Source organism: Monodon monoceros, unplaced genomic scaffold (assembly GCF_005190385.1).
Source record: "Monodon monoceros isolate NGI ecotype Baffin Bay Population unplaced genomic scaffold, NGI_Narwhal_1 Super_Scaffold_12, whole genome shotgun sequence".
Classification (NCBI taxonomy): Eukaryota; Metazoa; Chordata; class Mammalia; order Artiodactyla; family Monodontidae; genus Monodon; species Monodon monoceros.
Window position 1 is genome coordinate 1214231 of NW_021703768.1, and position 24043 is coordinate 1238273.

The 24043-nt window shown below is 55.0% G+C and overlaps 1 protein-coding gene across 1 annotated transcript in view; it reads left to right on the forward strand.

Moving 5' to 3' along the window:
- Window positions 1-4384: 4384 nt before the first annotated feature.
- The window catches only part of AHRR (aryl-hydrocarbon receptor repressor), a 73520-nt gene continuing 53861 nt past the window's right edge, over window positions 4385-24043 (forward strand). Inside the window, exons 1-3 of the mRNA XM_029215649.1 lie at window positions 4385-4475; window positions 13283-13355; window positions 20499-20680. Of these exons, the coding sequence (XP_029071482.1) occupies window positions 13294-13355; window positions 20499-20680 (244 nt within the window). The 5' untranslated portion in view covers window positions 4385-4475; window positions 13283-13293. The remainder of the gene's footprint in view (window positions 4476-13282; window positions 13356-20498; window positions 20681-24043) is intronic.

Consider the following 24043-nt stretch of genomic DNA (forward strand, 5'->3'; position numbering starts at 1 on the left):
CCCCCTCTTTCTCCTTCCTCCCTTCTGCCCCCACAATGGCTGGCTCTGGGCTGTGAGGCTGTAGCAGGTTAGGGTTGGAGATGAAAGTTCCTGCGTCCTCCCCCCCCCCCAGTAAACCCAAATGTCAGATAGCCAGGGACGGTAGGGGTGGCCTCTGCCTTAAGCTGAAGGAAATGACAGGACAGATATTCAGGGAAGAGTGTTCCAGTCAGAAGGAACAGCACCTGCAAAGCCCCAGGAGCAGGCAGAGAGGGCAGAGCCTGGAGGGTCTTGGCTGCACCCTCTTCACAAGCACGGGGTCCTGTGGATCCTGACCCTGAAGGTAGCTCAGCTTCAGCACACGGGTGCCCCCAGGACATGCCAGGCTCCCCTTCCAGGCCACAGCGCCCAGGGCCAGCTGCTTCCCTGGAAGGAGGGCACTGTCCCTCCCCTGCTGTGTGCTGCGTGAGCAGTGAGTGTGCAGGCAGCTGGCTTCCCACTGGACGCTCGAGTTGGCTGAGACCCTGAGGGTCTGCTGAGGGGTGGGGCCTGCCTACCGCTCCTTGTTTCCTGCTGACAGGAGCCCCAGAGGAGGGGATGTCGGGAGCAGGGGGCCGTGTGGCCAGTCTGGGGTCTGCAGGGGCCTCAGGGTGACTGCTGGCACCAGGCAGGGGCGCCGGGAGGTGGAGGTGAGGGGTGGGGTCAGACCGGGTGGGGACCCTGGCTCTGCCCGTCCCCTGAGGCACCTCACCTTCTCCCACTTCATCTACGACCCTTGCCAGCCGCCACAAGCAACGTCTCTGGTGTTCGGGAACAACCCCTGAATCGCATTTATTGACTCAAATGTCCCTGTGCCAGCAGAGCTCCTGGTTCACTCTGCTTTGCCCGCGTCCCAGGCACCACCTGGCTCTAAGGCAGTGCTGGACCCCCAGCCACATCTGGGCCTTCTGGACGGGCATCCACTGGGTGGCCCCTGCCCTTTCCTGGGGTCTCTGTCCTGGGGCCTCCTGGGAGTGAGCCTCTGGGGAGGCACCTGGAGCCCCCGCTGCTGGGCCCCTCTCCACCTGCAGGCGGGACCCTGGGCCTCCCACGGACACTCCTGCAGATTCAAGGGTGCAGGTGCATGTCGGCCACCCTCACCTGGCGGCCTCGTCCTGCACCTCCCTGCCCCCACCCTGCTGCAGGCCAGGCGGGCTCCCCAAGCTGACAGACCTTGTATGATGGCAGCCTTCCCAGGAGTGGGAAGCCCTGCTTGGCTGTGCACACAACGGGAGGGGCCCTCAAGGGACGGCCCACAGAGACAAGGGCAGCAGTGGCTCTTGACAAAATGCTCCAGATCTTTCTCTGGCCTGCAGACGAAGTGAGGTGGGGGAGAGAAAGCACAGACCTGAACAAGGACTGCCCGAGCAACACAGCTGTCCCCCCGGGGAACCGTGCGGCCTGACACCTGCGCCAGGCACCTGCACGGTGACAGCACACCCCTCGGCTGGTGTGTCTGGGGGGGGACAGGTGGGCAGAGCCAGATGGCCGTTAAGCTCGTGTAGCTGTCACATCACTGAGCTCCCAGGACGGCCATGTCTGAGACACAGCCGTGGAGACACAGCGTGGGCAGTGAGGGCCAGGGGGCACCTTGGGTGTTGTCTCTTTTCCAAGCCCTCTTTCCTGCCAGGTGTCGGCCGCCCTCCCACCCTGGGAGGACAAATGATCCAGGAAAGAGGAATTTGTCCCCAGCTGGTCGGAAGTTTGGGCGGAGTGGGAGGACGCAGCAAGACGGAGCCTACTTGCAGTTGGAGGTCCCGAGTGCAGAGAGGAGGGAGGTTCCGAGAAGGCCTCCCGAGCTGCAGCCCCAAAGGGGAAACACTGCGGTGCGGGGGTGGGTCAGGGTGGTCACGGTGGAGAAGAAAATAGGGGACGCCCAGACGTACTCTGCAAACTGTTGTGTGTGTCTGCAGAACCTGTGTGAACAGGAAGTTCAGAGGGAAGTCGTGTCCGGCTGACCTCGTGGGAATGCTGCCTGGGGGGCCTGGAGTCACCCGCATTCTGGTGAGAACAACGCTCAAGGTCTCCCACAAAGGGGGCTCACCCTGAATTCCTGGGACTTCACAGGTGGCACCTCCCTGGCAAGGGTCATCCTTTTCGTGTCCAGTCCCAGTGACTGCCCCCGGGTCTACAGAGACTACAGGCTTTGGGGACAGGCACAGCCAAGGTGGGTTGGAGGGAAGGAGGGGGAGTGGACACTGGTTTCTCCTGCACCTCAGGCTGTGCAGCCTCACCTGCCGTTGTCCTGCCCCGGGAAGTGGCAGCAAGAAGCAAAGAGGCATCTCGCTCAGGCTGGTTCCCAATGGCATTGGGTGGGTGGAGGTGACTGATGCCTAGACAACAGGCTAGAAGGGGTTCTTTGAGACACGTGGGCTCTGTCTTCCCATGCAGGGGACGCAGGCTCTGACGACAAAGCTTCAAATCCTTGGGGCACCCACCCAGGTGTCTCTGCCCAAATCCCTGGGTCTGAGGGTTCCCCTACAGGCCTGGACTTGACAGGGTGGACCCACCTTACCTCTGCCGCTCCAAGATATGTCCTCCCAACGTCATACACATGCTTGCTTATTCTTTTTAGCAAAAAGAAAGAAAAAAACGACAAAAGCAGTCCATGCTTCTTGCAAAATGGTCGGGAATGGTGGAAATTTTTAAAAAGTAAAAAATTAAACTTCGCCTGTAACCTGAGTTATTCACCCAGATTTTTTTCTGTGCATAATGCACTTTACAAAAATTGGACCAAGGTGCAACTGCTGATCTTAACTACTTAAAAAATACAGCAATACAGATGGATGTTGTTCCAGGTCAAAAAATAATACAAGATCATTCACTCAGCTGACACTTTTGAGCCCCTGTTCTGCAGTAGAAGCCCTGCTCTTCCTCGGATAGAGGTGAACAGAACAGACCTGGGGAGTTTACCTGTTAGACACAGGAGCAAAGAAACACCTGCTGTAATTTCAGGCAGGAATATGCCCTACAAAAGGCAGAGCAGGGAGAGATGGACAGCGGTGGCCTTTGACTGAGGTGGATATCCTCTCTGAGAACACAGGATCAGAGAGTTAGCCCTGCGAGTATCTGGAAAAGAGCTTTCTCAGAGTGGGGAGCAAGTGCAAAGGTCCTGAGGCACACACGCTGGTCTGTGAGGCTGGGGAAGGTAGCTGGGGCTTGGGTGGGGGCGGGATTTTGCTCAGAGCCGGGCAGGTGCCAGGAATGACTCCCTTTGCTGTGACTGACTGTGGGGTGCGAGTGAGCACTGGAGACCCCACAGGGCTGGCTGCGGTGGCGGTGGTCGGTGGGGCTTGGGTGGGGACATGGTTGGTGCTGAGGGGCTGCCTGGGGAACGCAAAGGGACTGGACATGAGGGGGCAACACAAGCCCCCACACCACCTCCGCCGGGGCAAGGATGGTGGCAGCAGTCGGGCGAGGTTTCCGGGGGGGGGCCCCTCAGGCCTTGGGGCAGAAAGCCCAGCATGTGAGGCCAGGCTCACGGCGTGTCCCGGGGCGCTCCGGGACCAGACACACAGTAGGGGCCCGGTGAGGGAAGGGGAGCTTTCGAAGTCTGGACGTGTCCTCCAGGACGGAGGAGGGGAGGGGCCAGATGGCTCGCGTGGAGGAGGGGGAAGGAGCAGCCGGAGGGGCGGGAAGGGCCCCGCTGGAGGCCTGGCTCCTTCGAACCAGAAATGTCGGGATGAGACTTCCACGAGCTGTCCTGCGGCTCCAGGAAGGTGCAGGGTTAAAAGTATTACATTAATATTTTTAAACTGTAGAACCCTTTGATTTTAGCAACAACCTAATTGGAGCAGGCGGAGCAGGACCTGCTACGCTCACGTTACACATTCGGATCCGGGCGCCGGGACCCAGCCGTCAGGACAGTCTGGGCCCCGCACCTCCGCCCCGCCGGCAGGTGCGCGCTCAGCCTCCGCAGGCGCAGGTGGAAGGGGGCGCGCGACTGCGGGCGAGGAACAGAGGGTCTGGGGCTTCCGCGGGGAGCACGGGGGCCTCGGGGAGCACGGGGGCCTCGAGGGGCACAGGCACCCTGGTGCCGACAGACCCTTGGGTAGACCACGAGGACACGAGAGGCGCAGAGCGCGACCCCACCGTGGCGCACACAGATCCGGAGGACCACGGGGACGGGGGAGCGCAGGGCGGGACCCCACCGTGGCGCACAGAGATCCCAGGGACCACGGGGACGCGAGGGGCGCAGGGCAGGACCCCACCGTGGTGCACACAGACCCGGGGACCATTGGCCGGGCGGAGATGCGCGCGCGCGCCCCCTGCCGCCTCCCGGGCTCGGTCGTCTCCGGGGCGGGGCGGCTCGCGTGCCGGGGTGGGGCTGTCCTTCCGCGGCCACAGCCTCCGCCTGGTCCCCGAGATGCGAGCGCCGGCAGCCGCGCAGCCACAGCTCCCTGTCCCCGCGGACACCTCCCGCGGGCGCGCTTGAACCTCCGCGCCCCGCCGGCCGGGTAAGTGCGCTGGACGTGCTCCGCAGGTCCAACTCCGCGAGGGAGACCCTAGCGCAGGGCCATCTTCCCAAGGCTCCCGCACCCTCGGCCCCCCCATCCCCCTCTCCCCTCCAAGCCCACTCACCCCATCCTCACGTCGCCAGGCCCTGGGGTCCAACGGGCAGCTTCTCACCTAAAACTAAAAACAGGGCTTTTGAGGAAAGCCAGTCCGCTTTCACTGCTTGCGGTCCCTCAGTTTCCCGGCCTGGGAGCGTCCGACCCCCGCGCTGGGGGAGCTGGGCTAACTGCCCTTTGCTCTTGGCACAGTTTCTTTCGGAACTGTTTTGGGCAGATGCTGGGGGGCGGCGGGGGGACTTTGAATTGGACTCCTGAGCCCTCTCCGGGGCAGCTGGTGAGGGGAGGCCCCCAGCCGGGGGTCCCAGAGCTGGGGGTGCACAGCTCAGCCCCCTCCTTCCGGGCCAGGAGCACCAGCCTTGGTTCACACACTCTGGAAGGGCGGAAGGCGCGTGTTCCAGGAATTCACTGGGTTTCAGTTAGTGGCACCAAGAAAGTTTTTTTCCCTAAAGTCTTATTTTGAGAGGTGGAAAATCCCAGATTGTGGATACTTTGTGAGAGGCACAGGCCCTCAACACTTCAGGGACCCGGTGTTGCTGCTGTGACCCCTCCCCTTGGGGAGGGGGCTGCCCACAGGGCAGGTGATTAGCCAGGGTCAGAGGTCAGAGGCCTTGGGCAGTTTGCCCTTGGGTTCCTCGTCTGCTTCCTGGTTGGTCTGAAGGGCTGGGGCCGGAGGCGTCAGCCCCCCTTGGAAGCATCCAGTGGGTCTCCAGCTGTGGCCGCCCTGTGACTCACGCGGGGCCTCTGTGTGACCAGCCACAGGCTCCGGTCCTCGGGGGCCGGGCACAGAGGGGCTGCGCGAGTGTGTGCCCTGGGCATCTGCCCCCTTGCTCTGGGCACTCAACAGTGGTGAACTGGACTTCTCCCGGCCTGGTCAGCAGCCCAGCCCACCCAGGACACTCTCCAGGGGCCTCTGGCAGAGGCGGGCTTCTGACCGGCTGGCCTCCACCCAGCGTCCGCCATCAGGGCCTAGAGCCTGGCTTCTGCAGCCTCCTGGGCCCACGCCCAATCCCAGTGGAGGCCTCAGGACCCGCTCGTGGGCAGCTGAGCAGCCGGTGGGCAGTGTGGCCCTGACGGGGGCTGTGCCACCTCCAGCAGCCGTGGCTGCAGGCTCCCTGTTTACGGGTGATGACTTCCAGGTGGATACCGGGCAGTCTGGACCCTGACCGCGTGCGTTGTTTCCCTCTCAGTTCAGTCCCAGGGCGGTGTGGCCCTGTGGACGGGGCACACATGCTGGGCGGGAGCTGAGGGCACCGCTACGTGGCATGGGACGATCTTTTATGTTTGTTTTATGCTTATGTGTATTTTCTGAAATGGTCAGCCATTATTTTTACCATAAAAGGTTCTTATAAAAGTTCAGATTTCTCTGAGAAACACAGTCAGCTCAGAGCTTCTGGGGGGCTGGCCCTCGTGCTGCCTCAGTGGCGCATTTCTGTGGGGAGTTTGGTCCAATCCGATGAGGGCTTCACCTTTTTGAGGAAAGTGCACAGTATTTAGTAAAATGGAGCCGGTATTTAGGATTCCTAGGGCAGGAATTGGCAGGAACTGGACCCCAAGCCACGGCTCTTCCAGGGGACAGCGGCTGGCCCCCTTGATTTCTCCCCCACCCCCGAAGGGGTACCTGGAGGGTGTTTATCTGCCCTGGTGCTTTTCGCCATAGCCTGTGTTTTTAGGCCCCTTCCCCCAGGGAGGACGGGCCTTGTGGGCCAGCTGGCAGGCCACGTGCGCGGCTGGGGAGGGCCCGCACCCAGGAGCCTGGACCCCGTCTCGGCTCCTGCTGTGGGGAGGGGGTCTTGGCTGGAGGAAAGTGAGGGGCCAACTCTGCCCCACGAAGTGCCTCCGGCCCCTGCTTGTCTTCCCTGTCGCCTCCAGCCCGCACCACCCCTGCTCTGAGCTCGGACTCACTCAGGGAACGGTGGTGCTGGGGATGGGCCTCCTGGGGCTGAGGCAGGTCAGCCAGCCTCCTCACCTTTGATCTTGAGGGGCGTCCGGCCCCTCTCGTGTGTGGGGAAGCATCCCTGACCGGTTTCCCCCCAGGCTGGGGCCAGGCCTGGGCCCGGCTCCGGCCTCTCCTGCTTGAGTTGAAAGCCCTTGCAGCTCAGATGGGATGACCTTGCCCGCCGGGTTCCAGCTTCCCAGAGAAGCGCAGGCCTGGTGGCCGTGGCTCAGGCAGAGACGAGAAGGCTGGACCCTTCCGAAGCATCCGTCCGCCCGTTCCTGCTCCAGCCTGCGGCCACCGGGGCCCTATCCGCACCCACCCACCCCAGCCCATCTCTCCAGAGCTCTCCTATCTCCTCTGCCGCGTCATCCCCCGCAGCTTAAAAACCAGCATTTGACCCCCAAGGCCCCGCAGCTGCCACCCATCCCTGCCTCTGCTCTCACAATGCCCCACAGGCGCTCCTAGTCCCGCTGCACGGTTCTCTCCTGCCACTCCAGACATTTAATTTATATTTATATACAAATTTGTGTTCTTTGTTTTTAGTGGGGTGAAATTCACACTACATACAATTAACCATTTAAAAATTTAAGGTTCAGTGGTATTTATTGAATATATTGCCAAAGTTGTGCAACTACCACCTCTAATTCCAAAACATTTTCTTCATCCCGAACGGAAACTCTATACCCTTTAAGCAGTCACTCCCCATTCCTTTTTCCTCCAGCCCCTGGCAACCATTCACCTACTTTCTGTCTCTGTGGGTTTGCCTGTTCTGGACATTCCATATAAATGCAATCAATATGTGTCCTTCTGTGTCTGCCTTCGTTTTCACATAGCATGATGTTTTCAAGCTCCGTGTGTGTTGTAGGGTGCATCAGAGCTTCGTTCCTTCTTATGGCTGAGTAATAGTCCCCTGTATGGATGGACCACATTTTGTTTATCCGTTCATCAGTCGATGGGCATTTAGGTTGTTTCTGCTTTTTGGCTCTTGTGGGTAATGATGCTGTGAGTATTTGTGTGCCAGATTGTGTTTGAACATATGTTTTCAGTTCTCTCGGGCATATACGTAGGAGTGGAATTGCTGGGTCGTGTAGTGACCCTGTGTTTAACTTTTTGAGGAAAGACTAAACTGTTTTCTACAGGAGCTGTGCCATTTTTCATCCCCACCAGCACGGCACAAGGGTCCCAGTTTCTCCACAATCTCACCAACCCTTGATATTTTCCTTTTTTTAAAAAAATATTATGGCCATTGTCGTGGGTATGAAGTGGTATCTCATTGTGGGTTTGATTTACATTTCCTTAGTGACTAATGATGTTGAGCATCTTTTCATGTGCTTGTTAACCATTTGTATGTTTTTTTGGGGAGAAAGGTCTATTCAAGTCCTTTGCTCATTTTTAATTAGGTTGTTTGTCTTTTTGTTGTTGAGTTTTAAGAGTTCTTTATGTAGTTTGTATACCAGACCTTTATCAGATATATGATTTGCAAATATTTTCTCCCATCTGTGAGTTGTCTCTTCACTTTCTTGATAGTGTCCTTTGAAGCCCAAGTTTTAAATTTTGATGGGGTTCAGTTTATCTCATTTTTCTTTTCTTACCTGTGCTTTTGGTGACATATCTAAGAATCCATTGCCAAGTGTAAGGTCATGAAGATATAGCCCTATGTTTTCTTTTAGCTCCTACACTTAGGTCTTTAACTAACTTCGGTTAATTTTTGTAAAGGGTGTGAGGTAGGGGTCCAGCTTCACTCTTTGGTATTGGATGTCCATTTGTGCCAGCACCATTTGGTGAAGAGACTGTTCTTTCCCCATTGAATGGCTTTGTTGAAAATCAGTTGACCACATTATGTTTATTCTTGTGCCACATTTCTGTTTTTTCAATGCTTTTTTAAAAATTTTATTTATTTAATTTATTTAGTTTTGGCTGCGTTGGGTCTTCATTGCTGCATGTGGGCTTTCTCTAGTTGCAGTGGGCGGGGACTACTCTTCATTGCGGTGCGTGGGCTTCTCATTGGGGTGGCTTCTCTCATTGCAGAGCATGGGCTCTAGGTGCATGGGCTTCAGTAGTTGTGGCACGTGGGCTCAGTAGCTGTGCCTCATGGGCCCTAGAGCACAGGCTCAGTGGCTGTGGCGCACGGGCTTAGTTGCTCTGCAGCACGTGGGATCTTCCCAGACCAGGGCTCTAACCCGTGTCCCCTGCATCGGCAGGCGGATTCTTAACCACTGCGCCACCAGGGAAGCCCTCAATGCTTTTTAAAAACCTTTTTATTATGAACATTTTCAAATCTTTTACAAAAGTAGAGAGAATTTTATAATGAGTCCAGTTTATTCATCGAGTATCATAGATGGTCAGCTGTCAATATTGGCTGATTCAGTGTCATGTAAACCGCACACAGAAGCAAATCGCTGAGGTGTCATCCTTTCACAGGTGTTAGCATGTATCTCTAAAACGTGTGAACTTTAAAAACCAGCTTTTTATGTTTTTTACTTAATTTTTTGTTTGAATCGAGAGACTTTAATTCATATAAAGAAGTATTAACAACGGCAGGAGAGGTCGGAAGGGTACTCAGGGCTGTGGGGGTGCCGAGAGGGCTTGCCTGTATGTAGGGGTTCAGGCTCTGGGCTGGGGGAGATGTTTCGCTGGGCTTCCCAGCCTCAGGAACAAGAAGACACGGGGGACGCACGGGACCCAGAAGCCCCTCACTCTGCGCTCGCTACAGAGGAGAAAAGCTCGAAGGGTCCAGCCCGTCCGTGCAGAGCAAGCCGGAGGGGAACCAATACACCGCTTCCCAGTGGGGTGCCACCACCTCCCATTCCTGGCCTTCGTGCTGTGGTTGCCAAACCTTGACATCTGCATAGGTTATAAACCCCACAACATATTGTTGTCATTGTTGTTGAAACAGTCAATTATTTTTTAGAGATAGTTAGATAGTAAGAAGGAGCCTTGCATTCTTACCCATGCAGTTACCACTTCCTGTGCTTTCTGTTCCATTTTGTGGATCCACGTTACCATCTGGTATCATTTTCCTTTGGCCTGAAGACACTCTTTCACATTTCTTATAGTGTGGGTCAGCTGGCAACGAATTCTTTCAGCTTTTTTATGTCTGAAAAAGTCTTCATTTAGCCTTAATTTTTGAAAGATATTTTCACAGGGTTTAGAATTCTCGTTTCAGGTTTTTTCTTTCAGTGCTTCAAAGATGCTGCTCCGCTGTCCCCTCGGGTACACGTTCCGCAGGAGGCGTCTGCTGCCATGCGTGTCCCTGTTGCTTCGGACCCAGCGCTGTTTCCTCTGGGGCGTTTAAGACTATTCTGTTTATCCCGGTCATGGGTCATTTGACTATGATGTGCCTGGTGTAGTTTTCTTCCTGTTTCTCGTGCTTGGGGTTCATTGACGTCTTCAATCTGTAGGTTTATAGTTTTCATTGTTTGGACACATTTCTGCTTTTATTACTTAAATGTTTTCTGTCACCTCTATCACCCTCCTATTCTTTAGGGCCCCAGTTACACATATTCAACCCATTGAAATACCTAAATATTTAATTTTTATTTTGGTGCTGTTGTAAACGGTATGGTTCTTAAAAAATGTGTATTCCAGTTGTTCATTGCTAGTGTATAGAAACACAATTGACTTTTTTATATTGTCCTTTTTCCCTGTGACCTTGCTGGACTCAATTATTATAAGTTATAAAAGATTTGTCTTAGCCAAATTTTGGAATTTTCTGTATGTGCCATCCTGTTGTCTGTGAACTTTAAGGGGAATGGTGATAGAGGACATCTTTGTCTTATTCATGATCTCTGGGGATGTATACAGTCTCTCACTGTTAGGTGTGATGTCAGCTGTAGGTTTTTTTGGTAGATGTCCTTTATCAGGTTAATTAGGTTCCTTTCTATTCCTAGTTTGATGAGAGGGTTTTTTTTATTATTATGCATGGATTTGGATTTTGTCAAATGCATTTTATGTATGTTGAGGTGACCATATATTTTTTTTCTTTTATTTATTAATAAAGTGAATTATACTGGTCAATTTCTGGATGTCGAATCAGGCTTGAATTCCTTGAGCAAACCCCATTTGTGATGTGTTGTGCTCTTTATATATTGTTGGATCCCATTTGCTAACATCTAATTGAAGATTTTTGTGCCTATGTTCATGAGGGATTTTTGACCATCGTTTTCTCAAAATGTCTTTGGTATCAGGGTAACGCTGAACTTGTAAATGAGTTGGCAATTTTTAATTTAATTTTTGGTTTTCTGCAAACAATTGGTATTATTTCTTCCTTAAATCGGTAGAATTTACCAGTGAATCCATCTGGGCTTTTGCTTTTGTTTGTTGTTGTTGGAATAAATACAGGGCTAAACGGGTTATCTGATTTTTCTTGAGTGAGCTTGGTAGTGTATGTCACTCAAGAAATTGGCCCATTTCATCTAAATTGTTGAATTTGTGGGGATAGCATTTGTTTTAGTCTGCTTGGGCTGCCGTAACAAAATACCACAGACCGGGTGGCTTAACCAACACCTAAAAACAATGAAAATCTATTTCTCACAGTTCTGGAGGCTGGGAAGCCCAAGATCAAGGTGCCCACTGATTGGTCTCTGATGACAGTGTGCTCTTCTTGGCTTGCACACGGTGAAGACAGAGCTCTCCTCTCTCTTCTGCTTCTTATAAGGGCAACACTTCTATCAGATCAGGGTTCCACCTATATGACCTCATTTCACCTTAATCACCTCCTTAAAGGTCCACCTGCAGTACAGTCAAATGGGGGATTAGGGCTTTAACATATGAATTTGGTGGGCACACAGCTAAGTTCATGGCAGTGTTCTCTTATTTTCCTTCTAATGTCTGTGGGGTCTGTAGTGATGTCCCTTCTTTTATTCATGATACTAATAATTCATATCTTCTCTATTTCTTGATCAGTCTGGGAAGAAGTTTATCAATTTTGTTGATCTTTTCAAAGAACCAACTCTTGGTTTTGTTGATTTTTCTGTATTTCCATTTTAAGTTTCATTGATTTTTTCTCTTTATTATTTCCACCTTTCTGCTTGATTTGGACTTGTTTTCTCTTCTTCTGATTACTTAAAGTGGAAGCTTGGATTACTTATTTGAAACGTTTAATTTTTTTCTAATATAAACATTTAATGTTATCGGCGTCCGTCGAAGTACTGCTCATCTGTATCCCACAGAGTTTGATGTGCTGTATTTTCATTTTCATTCAGTTCAAAATACGTCTAAATTTCTTTGAGACTTTCTCTTTGACCCATGGTTATTTAGAAATGGGTTGCTTACCAAATAGTTGGGAATTCTCCATATATCTTTCTAGTTTAATTCCATTACTGTTAGAGAACATACTCTGTACTTGTATTCTTTTAGGTTTGCTAAGGATTGTTCTAAGCTCAAGAACGTGGTCTATCGTGATGAATGTTCCATGTGCGAAGAATGTGCATTCTGCTGCTGTTGGCTGGAGTAGTCTCTATATTTCAGTTAGTCTACATCTGTTGTTTGGAGATTCTCTTTCCTTTGTGATTTTCTGTTTGTTTGCTCTATTGATTACTCAGAGAGGAATGTTGAAGTTACTAATGAATTATCTTTTCAGTTTTTGCTTCCTGTATTTCGAAGCTGTGGGTGATGCATTCTCATTTAGCATTGCTACGTCTTCTTGGAAAACTGGCCCCTTTATTCTTTTATAATATCCCGCTTTGTCCCTGGTAATATTCCTTTGTCTGAAGTCTGCTCTGTCTGATGCTCACACAGCTACTCCAGCTGTACTTTTGATTAGTGTATCTTTTTTGATCCATTTACTTTACCTACTTATGTCAGTAGTCAAAGTGTGTTTCTTATACTTAAAGTGGATCCATGACATGTTTCCAGTATTTTCGCTGCACTTTCTGGACAGGGTGGAAATCGTGTGCTTGACTCTGCTTCCTCTTCCAGGTAGTACACACTTGAGGCCAGGGGAGGGCTCCTAACCTCCTCTCTGGGTCAGCTGGCCCAGAGCCTGGTGTTGAGGGGTCACCGGTCTGCAGGATGTTTGTGACGGCTCAGACATCCTCACTGCACGGGAAAATCAAGATTCTGATGCACTCCCTGAGGTGATGGGCGAGCTGACCAGCCTCAGGGCACAGACACCGACTGCAGTGTCCACACTGCTGGTGGAGGCCAGCAGGCATGGTCAGCTGGGCTCAGTGCGGCCGTGAGTTAGTGGCCAAAGTGGAAGCCCAGCATTGTGGAGTGGAGAGAGATTTTAGTAGAAGAGAGGAAGCCTGTGTGCCTAGAAATACAGGCCGTAGGGGAGGAGTGGGAGGGGCAGCGTGGCTGCAGGCGGCACTGGGATAGCCTGCCTGCCCGCGCCCTGACCCAGCACATGGTCCCCGGTGCCCACTGCGGAGTGGCTCCTGTTTTCTGACGCCTCAGGGTGTTTACCTGCCGGAAGCTTTCCCGGCACAGGGCTGTCTCAGGAGTGTGGTGACAGGACTGCGTCCTCTGGCTAGGCTGGCGGCTGCAAGGCGGCCCATCGAAGGGGAGACGTCATGAGCCGGCTTCAACCTTGGGCTGAGGAGGGGATGGTTCACCCCCGCACCCCCACACCCCACCCCACCCCCACCCCACCCCGTGCCGGTCATGCCCTCGGGCATCTCGCTTAGCCGGCGCTGGGGGAGGACAGCGCGCCGGGCCTCCGCTGCTGCTCTCGCCGCCTCGGTGGTTTGGGGGGGTATGGGGGCACTGGGGTCTCTTCAGTGTGACCAACTTGATGCCCCTTTTTCCTTAGTGCCCAAGACGATGATTCCGCCGGGAGAGTGCCTGTATGCTGGGAGGAAAAGAAGGAAGCCCATTCAGAAACAGTAAAGTATCTGTCTTCTGGTTTTGCTGACTGTTACTGATGGAGGGGAGGCATTTGTGTTTGCATTGAAAAAAGTGAATTTTAGAAACGAAGTGAGTGAGGCGAGGTTTCGGTCAAGCCTTACTGAGGGTGCGGGGACCTGCAGGACCAGCGGGGGCCGGGCCGGGCAGGGGACACTCTTGGTGCTCGGGAGCGCAGGTGGGACCCTGGGCCGCCTTCCCAGCCCTGACTGGATGCTGAGGTCTGGCCCAGGGCGCCCCTCCCCCGCCCTGGTAAGACCCCATCCTCGTCCTCAGCTGCATGCACCACAGTGCCTCTGGGCTTCACCCCAAACGAAAGGAGACTGGGGCTCGGCCTGGGGCGTCCGGGAGGCGGAGTGGGATGGGGGCAGGGAACGCCAGGCACGGCCCCCGCCAGCCCCGGGACGCAGCACCACGCTCACATCCCCCACCTGCCCGTGGCTGGCCAGTGGGGCTCGGGGCCATGAAGCGGGTGGCCTGCAGTCATGGAACTGGTCTGCAGAGAGCGACTCCCAGAGCCCAGGGCTGCGTCCGTCCTGGGACAGGTCCTGCGGTGTGTCCACTGTGGCTGGGGCTGTGTGTGTGTGTGAGCCTCTGTGTGTGTGTAATACAGATGTGTGATGTAGCTTCATGTGTGTAACACAGCCCTGTCTGGGTGTGGGCGTGTGTACGTGTGCACCTGCAGTAGTGCCTATGTGGGGATCTGGGTTTCTGGGACCCAGGCCACCCTCCGGGCCCCCAGGGGCTGCAGGACCCCATGAGAGGTCGACAGGAACGCGGGCACCTCCAGTCCCAAGGATGGGTGTCAAAGGCTGGTGAGGCTGGACTTCGGAAACTGGTTGTCACCTGAGTCACTTGTGTGGCCACTGTGGGCCTTGGGATGGAGCCAGGGTGCTGGGGGAAGTGTTCAGCCTGGTCTGCGGGTGAGAGGGGGCAGGTGTGGGGGGCAGAGCTATGCACTAGAAGGAGGTGATGCGGGGGGCCTATGTCCTGAGCTCATTTGTTCCGGTGAGAACATTTGTCACCTTAAATAAGGAAAGAAGTACCTGGAGGGGCAGCTGTGTACACCAGGATCCGGGGGGCTGGGAGCATTAACGCACAAGTCAGCAAACACGGTGTGCAGCACAGCAGCTCCCTGCCTCTGTGCACGGGGGGCCACAGCCGTGCACCTTCGACATTGCTCCTCATGGATTCCTTGTCCAGCTGTGCGGGGCATGCCGTGTTGTGTCATCACTAGCCCTCCGCCAGCGTCCGTTCCGACTGGCTTACAGGCGCCACTGAGCTGTGTGCCTTCGTGCCTGGCGTTGGACTCGTGCTCGTCGTTGGAGAGGCCACCGCCGTGGCTGTGTGCTGGCCGTTCCCTCGCGGGCCCGAGCAGGCTTGTTAACTGTTTACTGTGAAAGTGGTGGATTGCTCGGCTTTGACACAAACCCTGCGCCTGCAGCCCCTGCCTGGCCCCTTCTGCGTCACCCTCACAGACTTGGGCTCAGTGATGCATACAGAGGCTCGCGCTGCCTGCCATGCTGTGAGCAGTGAGTTTCCTGTCCTTGACCGTGGAGGCTCACGCCTTCTGCCAGGATCCGTGGACAGCAGCAGGCTACTAGCTTGCAAGCAGGTAAATCAAGGCCAGACCCAACAGGCATATGCATTCTTGCAGGTGGGATTGCTCAGGCCAAGAGTGTGGCATTTGTGATTTCATAGGTGTCGCCAAACTGGCCAGCACTGGAGGCGTGCCCTGCCGGGCACATGGTGTGCCTCAGACTTTGGTGAATTTGTGTGTCCTTCTCATACGTGAGGCGTAGCAGCCACTGTATTTCCTTTTCTGTGAACTGTCTGTGTTGACAACTTTTGATAACTTTTCTATTGTATTGTTTATGTTTTTTGGTTTTTTTTTTTTGTGGTACGCGGGCCTCTCACTGTTGTGGCCTCTCCCATTGAGGAGCACAGGCTCCGGACACGCAGGCTCAGCGGCCATGGCTCACGGGCCCAGGCGCTCTGCGGCATGTGGGATCCTCCCGGACCGGGGCACGAACCCGCGTCCCCTGCATCGGCAGGTGGACTCCCAACCACTGCGCCCCGAGGGAAGCCCTGTTTATGTTTTTGCTTCTTGATTTGTAAGGGCTTGCTGTACACTGGGGAGACTGATTCTTAAATGCATTTCACATACCTTTCCCCAGTTTTTATTTACTTGTGGTATTCTTTGCAGCGCAGAAAGCATTTAATTTGTATGAAGTTGAATTTATTCATCTTTTACTTTGTGTCACAATTGGAAAGATCTCCCCTGCTTCAAGTTTATGAGAATTTTCCCAGGATTTCTTCTAAATTTCTTGGATTCCTTAATATATATATTTAAATTTTGAGCACTTGGAATTTTTCCTGGTGTAAGGTGTGGGGTCTGAATCTCTCTCTTTTCCCCTGTGGCCACTGGTTGTTCCTAATACTTCTATTCGATAATCAGTGTTTTCCTCACCGATTTGTAATGGCATTGAGTACTTAGACTTGTGATTTGAGGGGCAGTGAAAGACAGTGGAGTAACTTGAACACACTCCCCTGGCTGTGCCTGCGGACCCTCTGGGGGACGTGGCCATGCCGGCTTGTCCGAGTGCCAGCGTCTGTGTATCGCAAAGGCCAGAGGAGCTGCCGGCGGTGTGCACATGTGCAGGTGCCCGGGCCCACGGCCCCTCCTGGGGTGTGAGCCCCACGGGTCAGCTGCAGTACTGCCCCCTCGCCTCGCCGAGGGCTGTGGACTGTGGTCTGGCCCCATCCTCCGTGGATAGGCCGTGAAAGCCGTGAGCCTGTGATGCCTGAACCGGGAGGTGGAACCTGCTAGAACCCCAGGGTAGAACCTGCCCCCTACCAGGCCCTCAGGGCTGGACCTGCGCTGGAGGGAAGCAGGGCTGGGGCGCGACCGCAGCGGCGGGTCCCTGCACCGCGGATCGGCACCTTGAGCTCGGAGGTGTGTGAGCAGCGGGGCTCCCCCCTCATTTGCATGTTTGGTCTTGATTGGCTGTGACTGAAGCACGCAGAGCTGCGCGCACTTACAGTGCACAGTCTGATTGGTTCTGAGATGTGTAATCACCCGAGAAACATTGCCGAAGCCAAGGTCACAGACACTCCCATCACGTCCGAAGGTTCCTAGTGCCCTTGTCACTCCTCCGGTGGTAGCCTCGTCCCAGGCGACCTTGCCTGCACTCTTGTCCGGCAGGCTGGTTTGCATTTCCTGGAATTTTCTATAAATGGGATCCTACACCTCGTGGGGCTTCTCTCCCTTGTCGAGATGATGTCGGTTCCTCTGTGGTTTGTGTGCCGGGTGTGTCCTTCTTACGCTGAGTGGTGCCCGTCGTGTGGATGAACCACGTGTGTTTGTTCATCTCAGGTGGACATTTGGGTGGTTCCCAGGTTGGGGTATCACGAATAAAGCTGCTGTGAATGTTTACGTACGGGTCTTTGCATGTAACGTTTTCATTTCTCCTGGGTAAACACCTAGGAGTGGGATTGTGGGTCACATATACGGCAGAGGAGGGTTTGACTTTTTAAGAAACCACCAGACCATTTTCCAAAGCAGCTGCACCGTTTACATTCCTGGCCGCTGAGCGTGTGATTCCTCTACTTTCTCAGCGATGCCTGGGGTGTCAGTCTTGGTTTCAGCCACTCTGATGGGTTGTGGTGGTAGCTCACCATGGTTTTAAGTTGTGTTTCCCTAGTGACTAATGGTGTTGATATCCTTGCATGTGCTTATTTGCCGTCCATACAGCTTCTTTGCTGAAGAGTTTTCTAAATAATTTGCCTATCTTCTTATTGGGCTGTTTGTCTTCTTGTTGAATTGTAAAACTTCTTTACATATTCTGGATACAGGCTCTTTTTGTGAATATTTTTAACCAATCAGTGCCTCCCCTTTTCATTTTCTTAATGGTGATTTTCAAAGACAATTAAAAATTTTTGAAAAAAATCAATTTATCATTTTTTTCTTTCTCAAGTTTTTTATTTTGGTGTGTGTCCTAAGAGTCCCAGGACTACTCTGAGGTCTCAAAGATTTTCTCGCGTATTTTCTTGTAAACTTTCATGGTACGTTTTAGACTTAGGTCTATGATCTATTTTGAGCTAATTTCAGGTATTGTGTGAGGTAAGGGCTGATGTTTACTTGTTTTCATGGATGTCCAGTTGATTAGCACCATTTATTGAAAAGACTTTCTTTTCCTGTTGAATTGCCTCAGTATCTGTGTCAAATGAATTGACCAAAAATATGTGAGTCTGTTTCTCGGCCCTCTATTCTGTTCCATTGATCTATGTTTCCATCGTTTCTCGAATACCAAACCATTTGGAACATTGCAGCTTCAGAGAGGCTTATAGTCAGTCAGGCAAGTCCTCCAACTTTGCCCTCTAATTGGCTATTCTCTGTCCTCTGCATGTCCATGTAAAGTCTAGACTCCTTGTCATTTCTGTAAAAAGTCCTGCTGGAATTTCAGTTGAGGCTCCATTGAGTCCACGGATCAGTTTGGGGGAGTAACACAGTCTTAACAGTATTGAGTCTTACAGTCCTGTACATGGTGTGTCTTTCTGTTTGTTTATGTCTCTTTAAGTTTTTCTCAGCACTATTTTATAGTCTCCGTTTAGGCGTCTGGAATGTCTTCTGTTGGGGTTGTCCCAGGTGTTCTATGTTTTGGCTCCCTTTGTAACCCTCCTGCCAGCGAGTGGCCAGGCGCCTCCCGTGCTGCTGGTCCCTTGTCCCCTCACCTCCTGCCGCGTCTCCACCCTGGGGAGTTGGAGCTTCCTCCCTGTGGCCCTGGGCTTAAACCAGAGGCCAGCTCAGGGGAGCATTTCCCTCCACATGGCCCCTCTCACCCACCTGGCGGGGGCAGGGAGGTTCTGCTCTGGCACCTGGAGCTGGAGGGGGGCTGCGTGGAGGGGCAGCCAGGTGGTCTGAGAAAGCTGGAAGGACTAGAGCTTTTCCAGCACCTGTTTCTTCAGTTGCGAGTGTCCCCCTAGTTGCCCCTCGGGGGTGCGGGCTGGGGACAGTCACGGCTCGTCCCATCCCAGGCACGCGTGGGCTGGGAGGGGCGACTGCTCCCCACAGGTCTACCCGGAGGTGAGATTTGAGCCGGTCCACCCTCTCCCCTTCTCTGGCCCCCACACCTGCCCTCAGTGCTACCTTGTTTTCTGGGGCGGCTTCGAGTGTCTTTCACTCCTGGGTGGGCCTCTCCTCTGGCCGTCAAGTGCCATTCCACACGGGGTCTGTTCAGTCTCCCCAGGCCTCCTGACCCTTTAAATTTTGGCTAGTAGCATGAGTAATGTTGGTGTAGGTGCCTCACTGAGGGGAAAAAAATAAAAAAGAAACAGCAGAGAGCGGCAAGATAACCAGAGAATGGGAGAAAATAATTGCAAATTGTATGTCTGTTAAGGATCTAGAATCCTGAATATATAAAGATTTCCTACAACTCAAGAACAGAAAAGCAAACACCCCAATTCGAAAATGGGCAAAGGACTTGAGTAGACATTTCTCCAAAGAAGATAAAGAGATAGCCGACAAACACGTGAAAAGACGCTTGACTTTACTGGTCATTAAGGAAATGCCGATCAAACCACAATGAGATACTGCTTTACACCCACGAGAATGGCTCTTATTTTAAAAAAGGAGAAGAGCAAGTGCTGGCGAGGCTGCGGAGTGTGGCTGGGGGACGTGACGGGGCACAGCCGCTGTGGAGGACAGTCTGGCAGCTCCTCTCAAAGTTAAACCTAGAACCACCAGGTTAAGCCGGTTGTTCCGCTCTTAGGCGTATACCCCAGAGAACTGAAAGCACGTGTTCAAGCAGAATCGTGGACTCGAAGTTTATGGCTGCAGGGTTTACAATACCCGTAAAGTGGGAGCGAGGCAAGCGCCCGTGGACTGGTGAACAGATGAGCAGGTGCATCCATCCAGGCCGTGGAACACAGCCGTGAAAAGGAGTGGAGCTCCACCCGGGCTGTGCCGTGGGTGAACCTTGACGCCCGATGGCCGGTGAAGGAGGCCAGGCGCGCAAAGTCTGGTTCCGTTTACACAAAGTGTCTAGAACGGGCAGACCTGGGGAGACAGAAAGCGATTGTGGCCGCCGGGGGCTGAGAGGCGGGGAAGATGAGAGAAACTGCTTAGTGGCGCGGGCGGGGGGTGACTTGGGGGTGAAGAAAATGTTTTGGAGCTTGATAGAGGTTGACAGCACTGTGAATGTAGTAAATGCCAAAACTTTAAAACAGCTTTATGTTATGTGAATTGCATCTCCATTAAAAGAAAGAAGCCGCTTCTGGGATTGGAGCTGCAGCTCTTGTGTGGTTTTGTGTGGCCTCGGCGCCGACAGCATGGGTGGGGGGTGAGCCCCGGGGCTTCTGACAGAAAGGATGGCGTAAGGCAGCTTTCCACACGGTAGAGGAATAGGAACTTCCGGACAAAAGAGTCCCTAGCCCCTAAGAGCAGCAGGGAGGGGCAGGCCCGGGGCAGCGGCCCCCCCCCAGCCGTCCTGGCTTTGCTTTCTAGGAAGGTGGGGGCGGGGCGGGGGAGGGCACCGTCGTCCCGGGGTTGAGAGGGCCCAGGAGCGGGGTCGCGGTGGGCGGGGAAGCCTGGGCAGGGGCCGCTCCCTCTGTGTGTGGGGGGGGCAGGCCTGTGGCGGGGCCCTGGCCACCGCACTTTGGGGCCTCGGAGGGGCGGGCGGGACAGCGCTGCGGTGCCCGGGCCGCCTCCATCATCTTCGCCTCAGAACCTTTCAGCCCTGCTGTGTAGTGGGAAACTGAGGCCCGGAGGGGCCGCTTACACCTGGACTGAGGGCCCTAGAGGAGCACCGAGAGAGGTGAGCGGTGCGGCCAGAGCCGGTGTCCTTCTGCCGCGTCGGGGCAGTTAGCACAGAGAGGCCAGGAAGCGTGCTGGGGTCACACAGCTCTCCCGCTGCCCGCTCCGTGTCTCTCTGTGCTTCCTCCTACTGCTGTGGGCCAGTGGCTGGCACGGTTGGCGTGGCTGACGGTTTAGTTCGCGCATCTTCGGGGATGGGCGCGTTTTCGTCTGGCAGCTGCATTTTGAAGCTGATGGCTCCTCCTGAGGTCACCGCCTGGGACGGCTTTCAGCCTGGGACTCCCAGTCTGATAGTGACCTTTCCCCACAGGAGGCCCGCCGTGGGCGCCGAGAAGTCGAACCCTTCCAAGAGACACCGGGATCGCCTCAACGCCGAGCTGGACCGCCTAGCCGGCCTGCTGCCACTGCCCCCCGACATCATCTCTAAGCTGGACAAGCTTTCGGTCCTGCGCCTCAGCGTCAGTTACCTCCGGGTGAAGAGCTTCTTCCAAGGTAGGACTCTCACCTGTGCCCACCTGGACCTCACCTGGGTCCCACCCGGCTTTGCTGGGATCGGCCGGTTGGCGCCTCTCAGCCTGGGGGAACCATTTAGAGGCGGAGCGCTGAATGCAGACCCACACGAGTGGCCCTGGGGGAAGGGGCTGGGGCCAGACCTCACCCTGCTTGGCCTCACCTGCCCCAGGGCCCTGGGGATGCTGGGAGCTCCGGCCAGGCACCGGCGCCTCTCTGCACGGGGGTGCCTGGTGTGTCGGACCCTTGCAGTAGCTCTGGGTACTTGCCCACATCCGGTGCCCCAGGCCAAGCCTCACTCTGCATGTGGCCTGGCTGAGCTCCTGAGGAAGAAACGTGGTTGTCACCACTCTGCTTCAGACCTGGGACTGCTGCCATCACCCCTCAGTTACGTCTGAGCTTCTTACACAATCCTGAATTTGTTATATGTCTTTGGGAGCAGGTAGGATAAGTGTTGAAGGTGGGCAGGCGTGGACAGTAGCCGGTGGTAGGGACTGCGGCAGACTGCTGAGTTCATGCTCTGTCTCAAGGCGTTGGGACAGCCTCCCGCGGCCAAAACCCACCTTGGGGTGTGGTGAGCGTGGCCAGCTGGTGAGGCTGCAGCCCTGCAACCACGGGCACCCGGGCCCGTGCCGCTGCCCGGCCCTGCTGCTGGGCCCGGGAGGCCATGTGACTCCGACGTGTCTGAGGTGTGACAGCCTCTGCGCCTTCCTGGCTTTCTCGGCCCCGGGAGAGGGAGGGCAGCTTTCCTAAGGACTCAGCCTGCCTTCCACCCTGACCCTCCAGGGACTGCCAGCAGCTCTACCCGCTGTGCTCTCCAGCTGGGCCAGCGCCAACCAGCCCCTCCAAAGGGCCCCCCTTGGCCTTCACTTCCTCTCACGGAGCAGGAAGCCTAGACCCTCCTGCCGCTGCTGGCCTCTGAGAGCACCCTCTGTGTGAGAGCTCTGCACAGGGGTCTGACTCCGCGGGACCCCGGGCCCCTCAGCTGTGTCCTGCTCTGCTCTGGGGCCTGGGCCCTCGTTGGTAGTGCAGACCTGAGTGTGTCAAGCTGTCCCTCGTGGAAAGCCGTTCTGCCCCCCAGGGAGGGCCCAGTTCACAGGGCTCTGTGTCTGCACAGCCGGGCTTGGTCCCTGCTCCCTGTGACACCTGCCTGTGTCCATCCCCCCACAGGTTCGTGGGCTGAGCTTTGACAGCCTGGCTTGGGGTTCACCCAGTGCTCAGCCCAGGTCCGTCCCCCTAGTAAATCGTGCTCTTTTACTGGGTGTCCGTCACCCAGACCCCCCATGGCTGGAGGCCCAAGCTCATGAAACATTTCTGGAAAAGTAGGTTTGGAAGACGACAGAGAATGGTGGGTGCCACGGGGGGAGGAATGCGGGGGGTCACCAGGAGGGTTGTGCGGGCTGGTGGGCTTCCAGGAGGAGGTGAGGGGTGGGTGTGATCTGCAGGCCACACAGAGGCAGCCCCCTCAAGGAGCCGTCTAAGGGACCCTTGCTGCTGCATTCCTGCATCTGGGGTGGGGCCTCCTCGGCACCCCAGCCTCCCCATCTGTGGTGTGGGCCCCCTCCCCGAGGCAGAAGGGTTTTCTCTTCCTCCCCCAGTGGCACCGGGACCTCATCAGGCCCTCGGTGCTGGGGCTTAGCGCCCTCCCCCTGACAGCCCCCTTTTCCCTGTGGGCGGCTGCGAGGCCCCTGCAGACCCCGTCTCCCAACCTCTGCAGCCTCCAGTGGTCCTGCATATCCCACTGGCCCACATTCAGGACTGGGCCTGAATTTTTTCTGAGCCCTTCTCGTTCCCACGGTGTCCTGTCCCTCCCCGAAAGCGCCTGTATTTCCCTGGATTTCGGGTTACCGTTGCCCCGGGACTTGGCTCTCCGATGGGCTCAGGAAAACGGGGAAGTTCGCGGATTGTGCGGTGCTTTGTGCGAGGTGGGCAGCCGCTCTTCCCAGCTCGTCTGTTCCGAGTGGAAGTTGAAAGCGACAGCCCCTAAAGTGGCTTTGAATTATACTACTTTAAAATTAAAAATCAATAACCACCGGCCAGTGGCACCTCCCGAGTGGGGTCCAGGGCACGTAATTCCAGGTCAGCAGTGGGCTCACTGCTGGACGCCGTGTCCTCGGGGGCTTCAAGGAGACCAGGGGCTGTGACCAGCTTTCTGACTTGGGGTCCGGCCTTCAGGCCTCTCAGGCCCTCCTTGTGTCCCTCCAGGGGAGGGTCTCTGTCCTACAGGGGCCCTGCCGTGGGGACAATGGGGAGGGCCCTGCACCTTGCCGAAGGAAGCCCTGCAGTGGGGACATCCACAGACCCCGCCCGAGCCCCCACTGGAACTGACACACAGAATCGTTAGCAGCATTTATCTCTGAGACGCGGTTACAGGAGTTTTGTTTTACTTTCCAGGTTTCCAAAGTCTTACTGAAATGCATCAGTTTTTTAGGTTGGGAAAACTCAAATGTGTAAAACAGCAAAGACAATCATTTCAGCACTGCTGTGGTCTTGGTGTGGAGTCCGGGGTCCTCATCCTGGAACCCAGGCCCTGCCGGTGCTGCCAGGTCGCTGGTGCAGGTTGCTCAGGTGACTGCTGAAGCATCGCTGGCTTCCAAATAAGTGCAGGACATGCAAACACACACAGTCTAAAACGTGTGGTCGGCATGGAGCAGCCTGTGGGGCCCAGGGAGCCGGCTTTGGAAAACGTTGAAGGAGCAGTGGGAATTCCATCTCTTCAGGAGCCAACACCTCTGAAATCGGAAAAGTAGAGATTGCAGCGCCCAGGTTGGGGTACTGAGGGCTGTGCTCATGAAGCGGAGAGAGTTCCGTGAAGGGATGACAGGAGGTCTCTGGGACAGCCCGGGAAGTGCTGGGGACTCACAGCCCAGCCTTTGGAAACTATCAGACCCTGGCTCCTGATGCCAGGTCTCCCCATGCAAGGGTCTCCATCCCCATGCTGGGGTCTCCATCCCCTTGCTGGGGTCTCCATCCCCATGCTGGGGTCTCCATCTCCCATGCTGGGGTCTCCATCCCCATTCTGGGGTCTCCATCTCCCATGCTGGGGTCTCCATCTCCATGCTGGGGTCTCCATCTCCATGCTGGGATCTCCATCTCCATGCTGGGGTCTCCATCTCCCATGCTGGGGTCTCCATCTCCTATACTGGGTCTCCGTCTCCGTACTAGGGTCTCCGTCTCCCATACTGGGGTCTCCATCTCCCATGCTGGGGTATCCATCTCCCATTCTGGGGTCTCCATCTCCACACTGGGTCTCCATCTCCACACTGGGTCTCCATCTCCACGCCGGGTCTCCATCTCAATGCTGGGGTCTCCATCTCCATGCTGGGGTCTCCATCTCCATGCTGG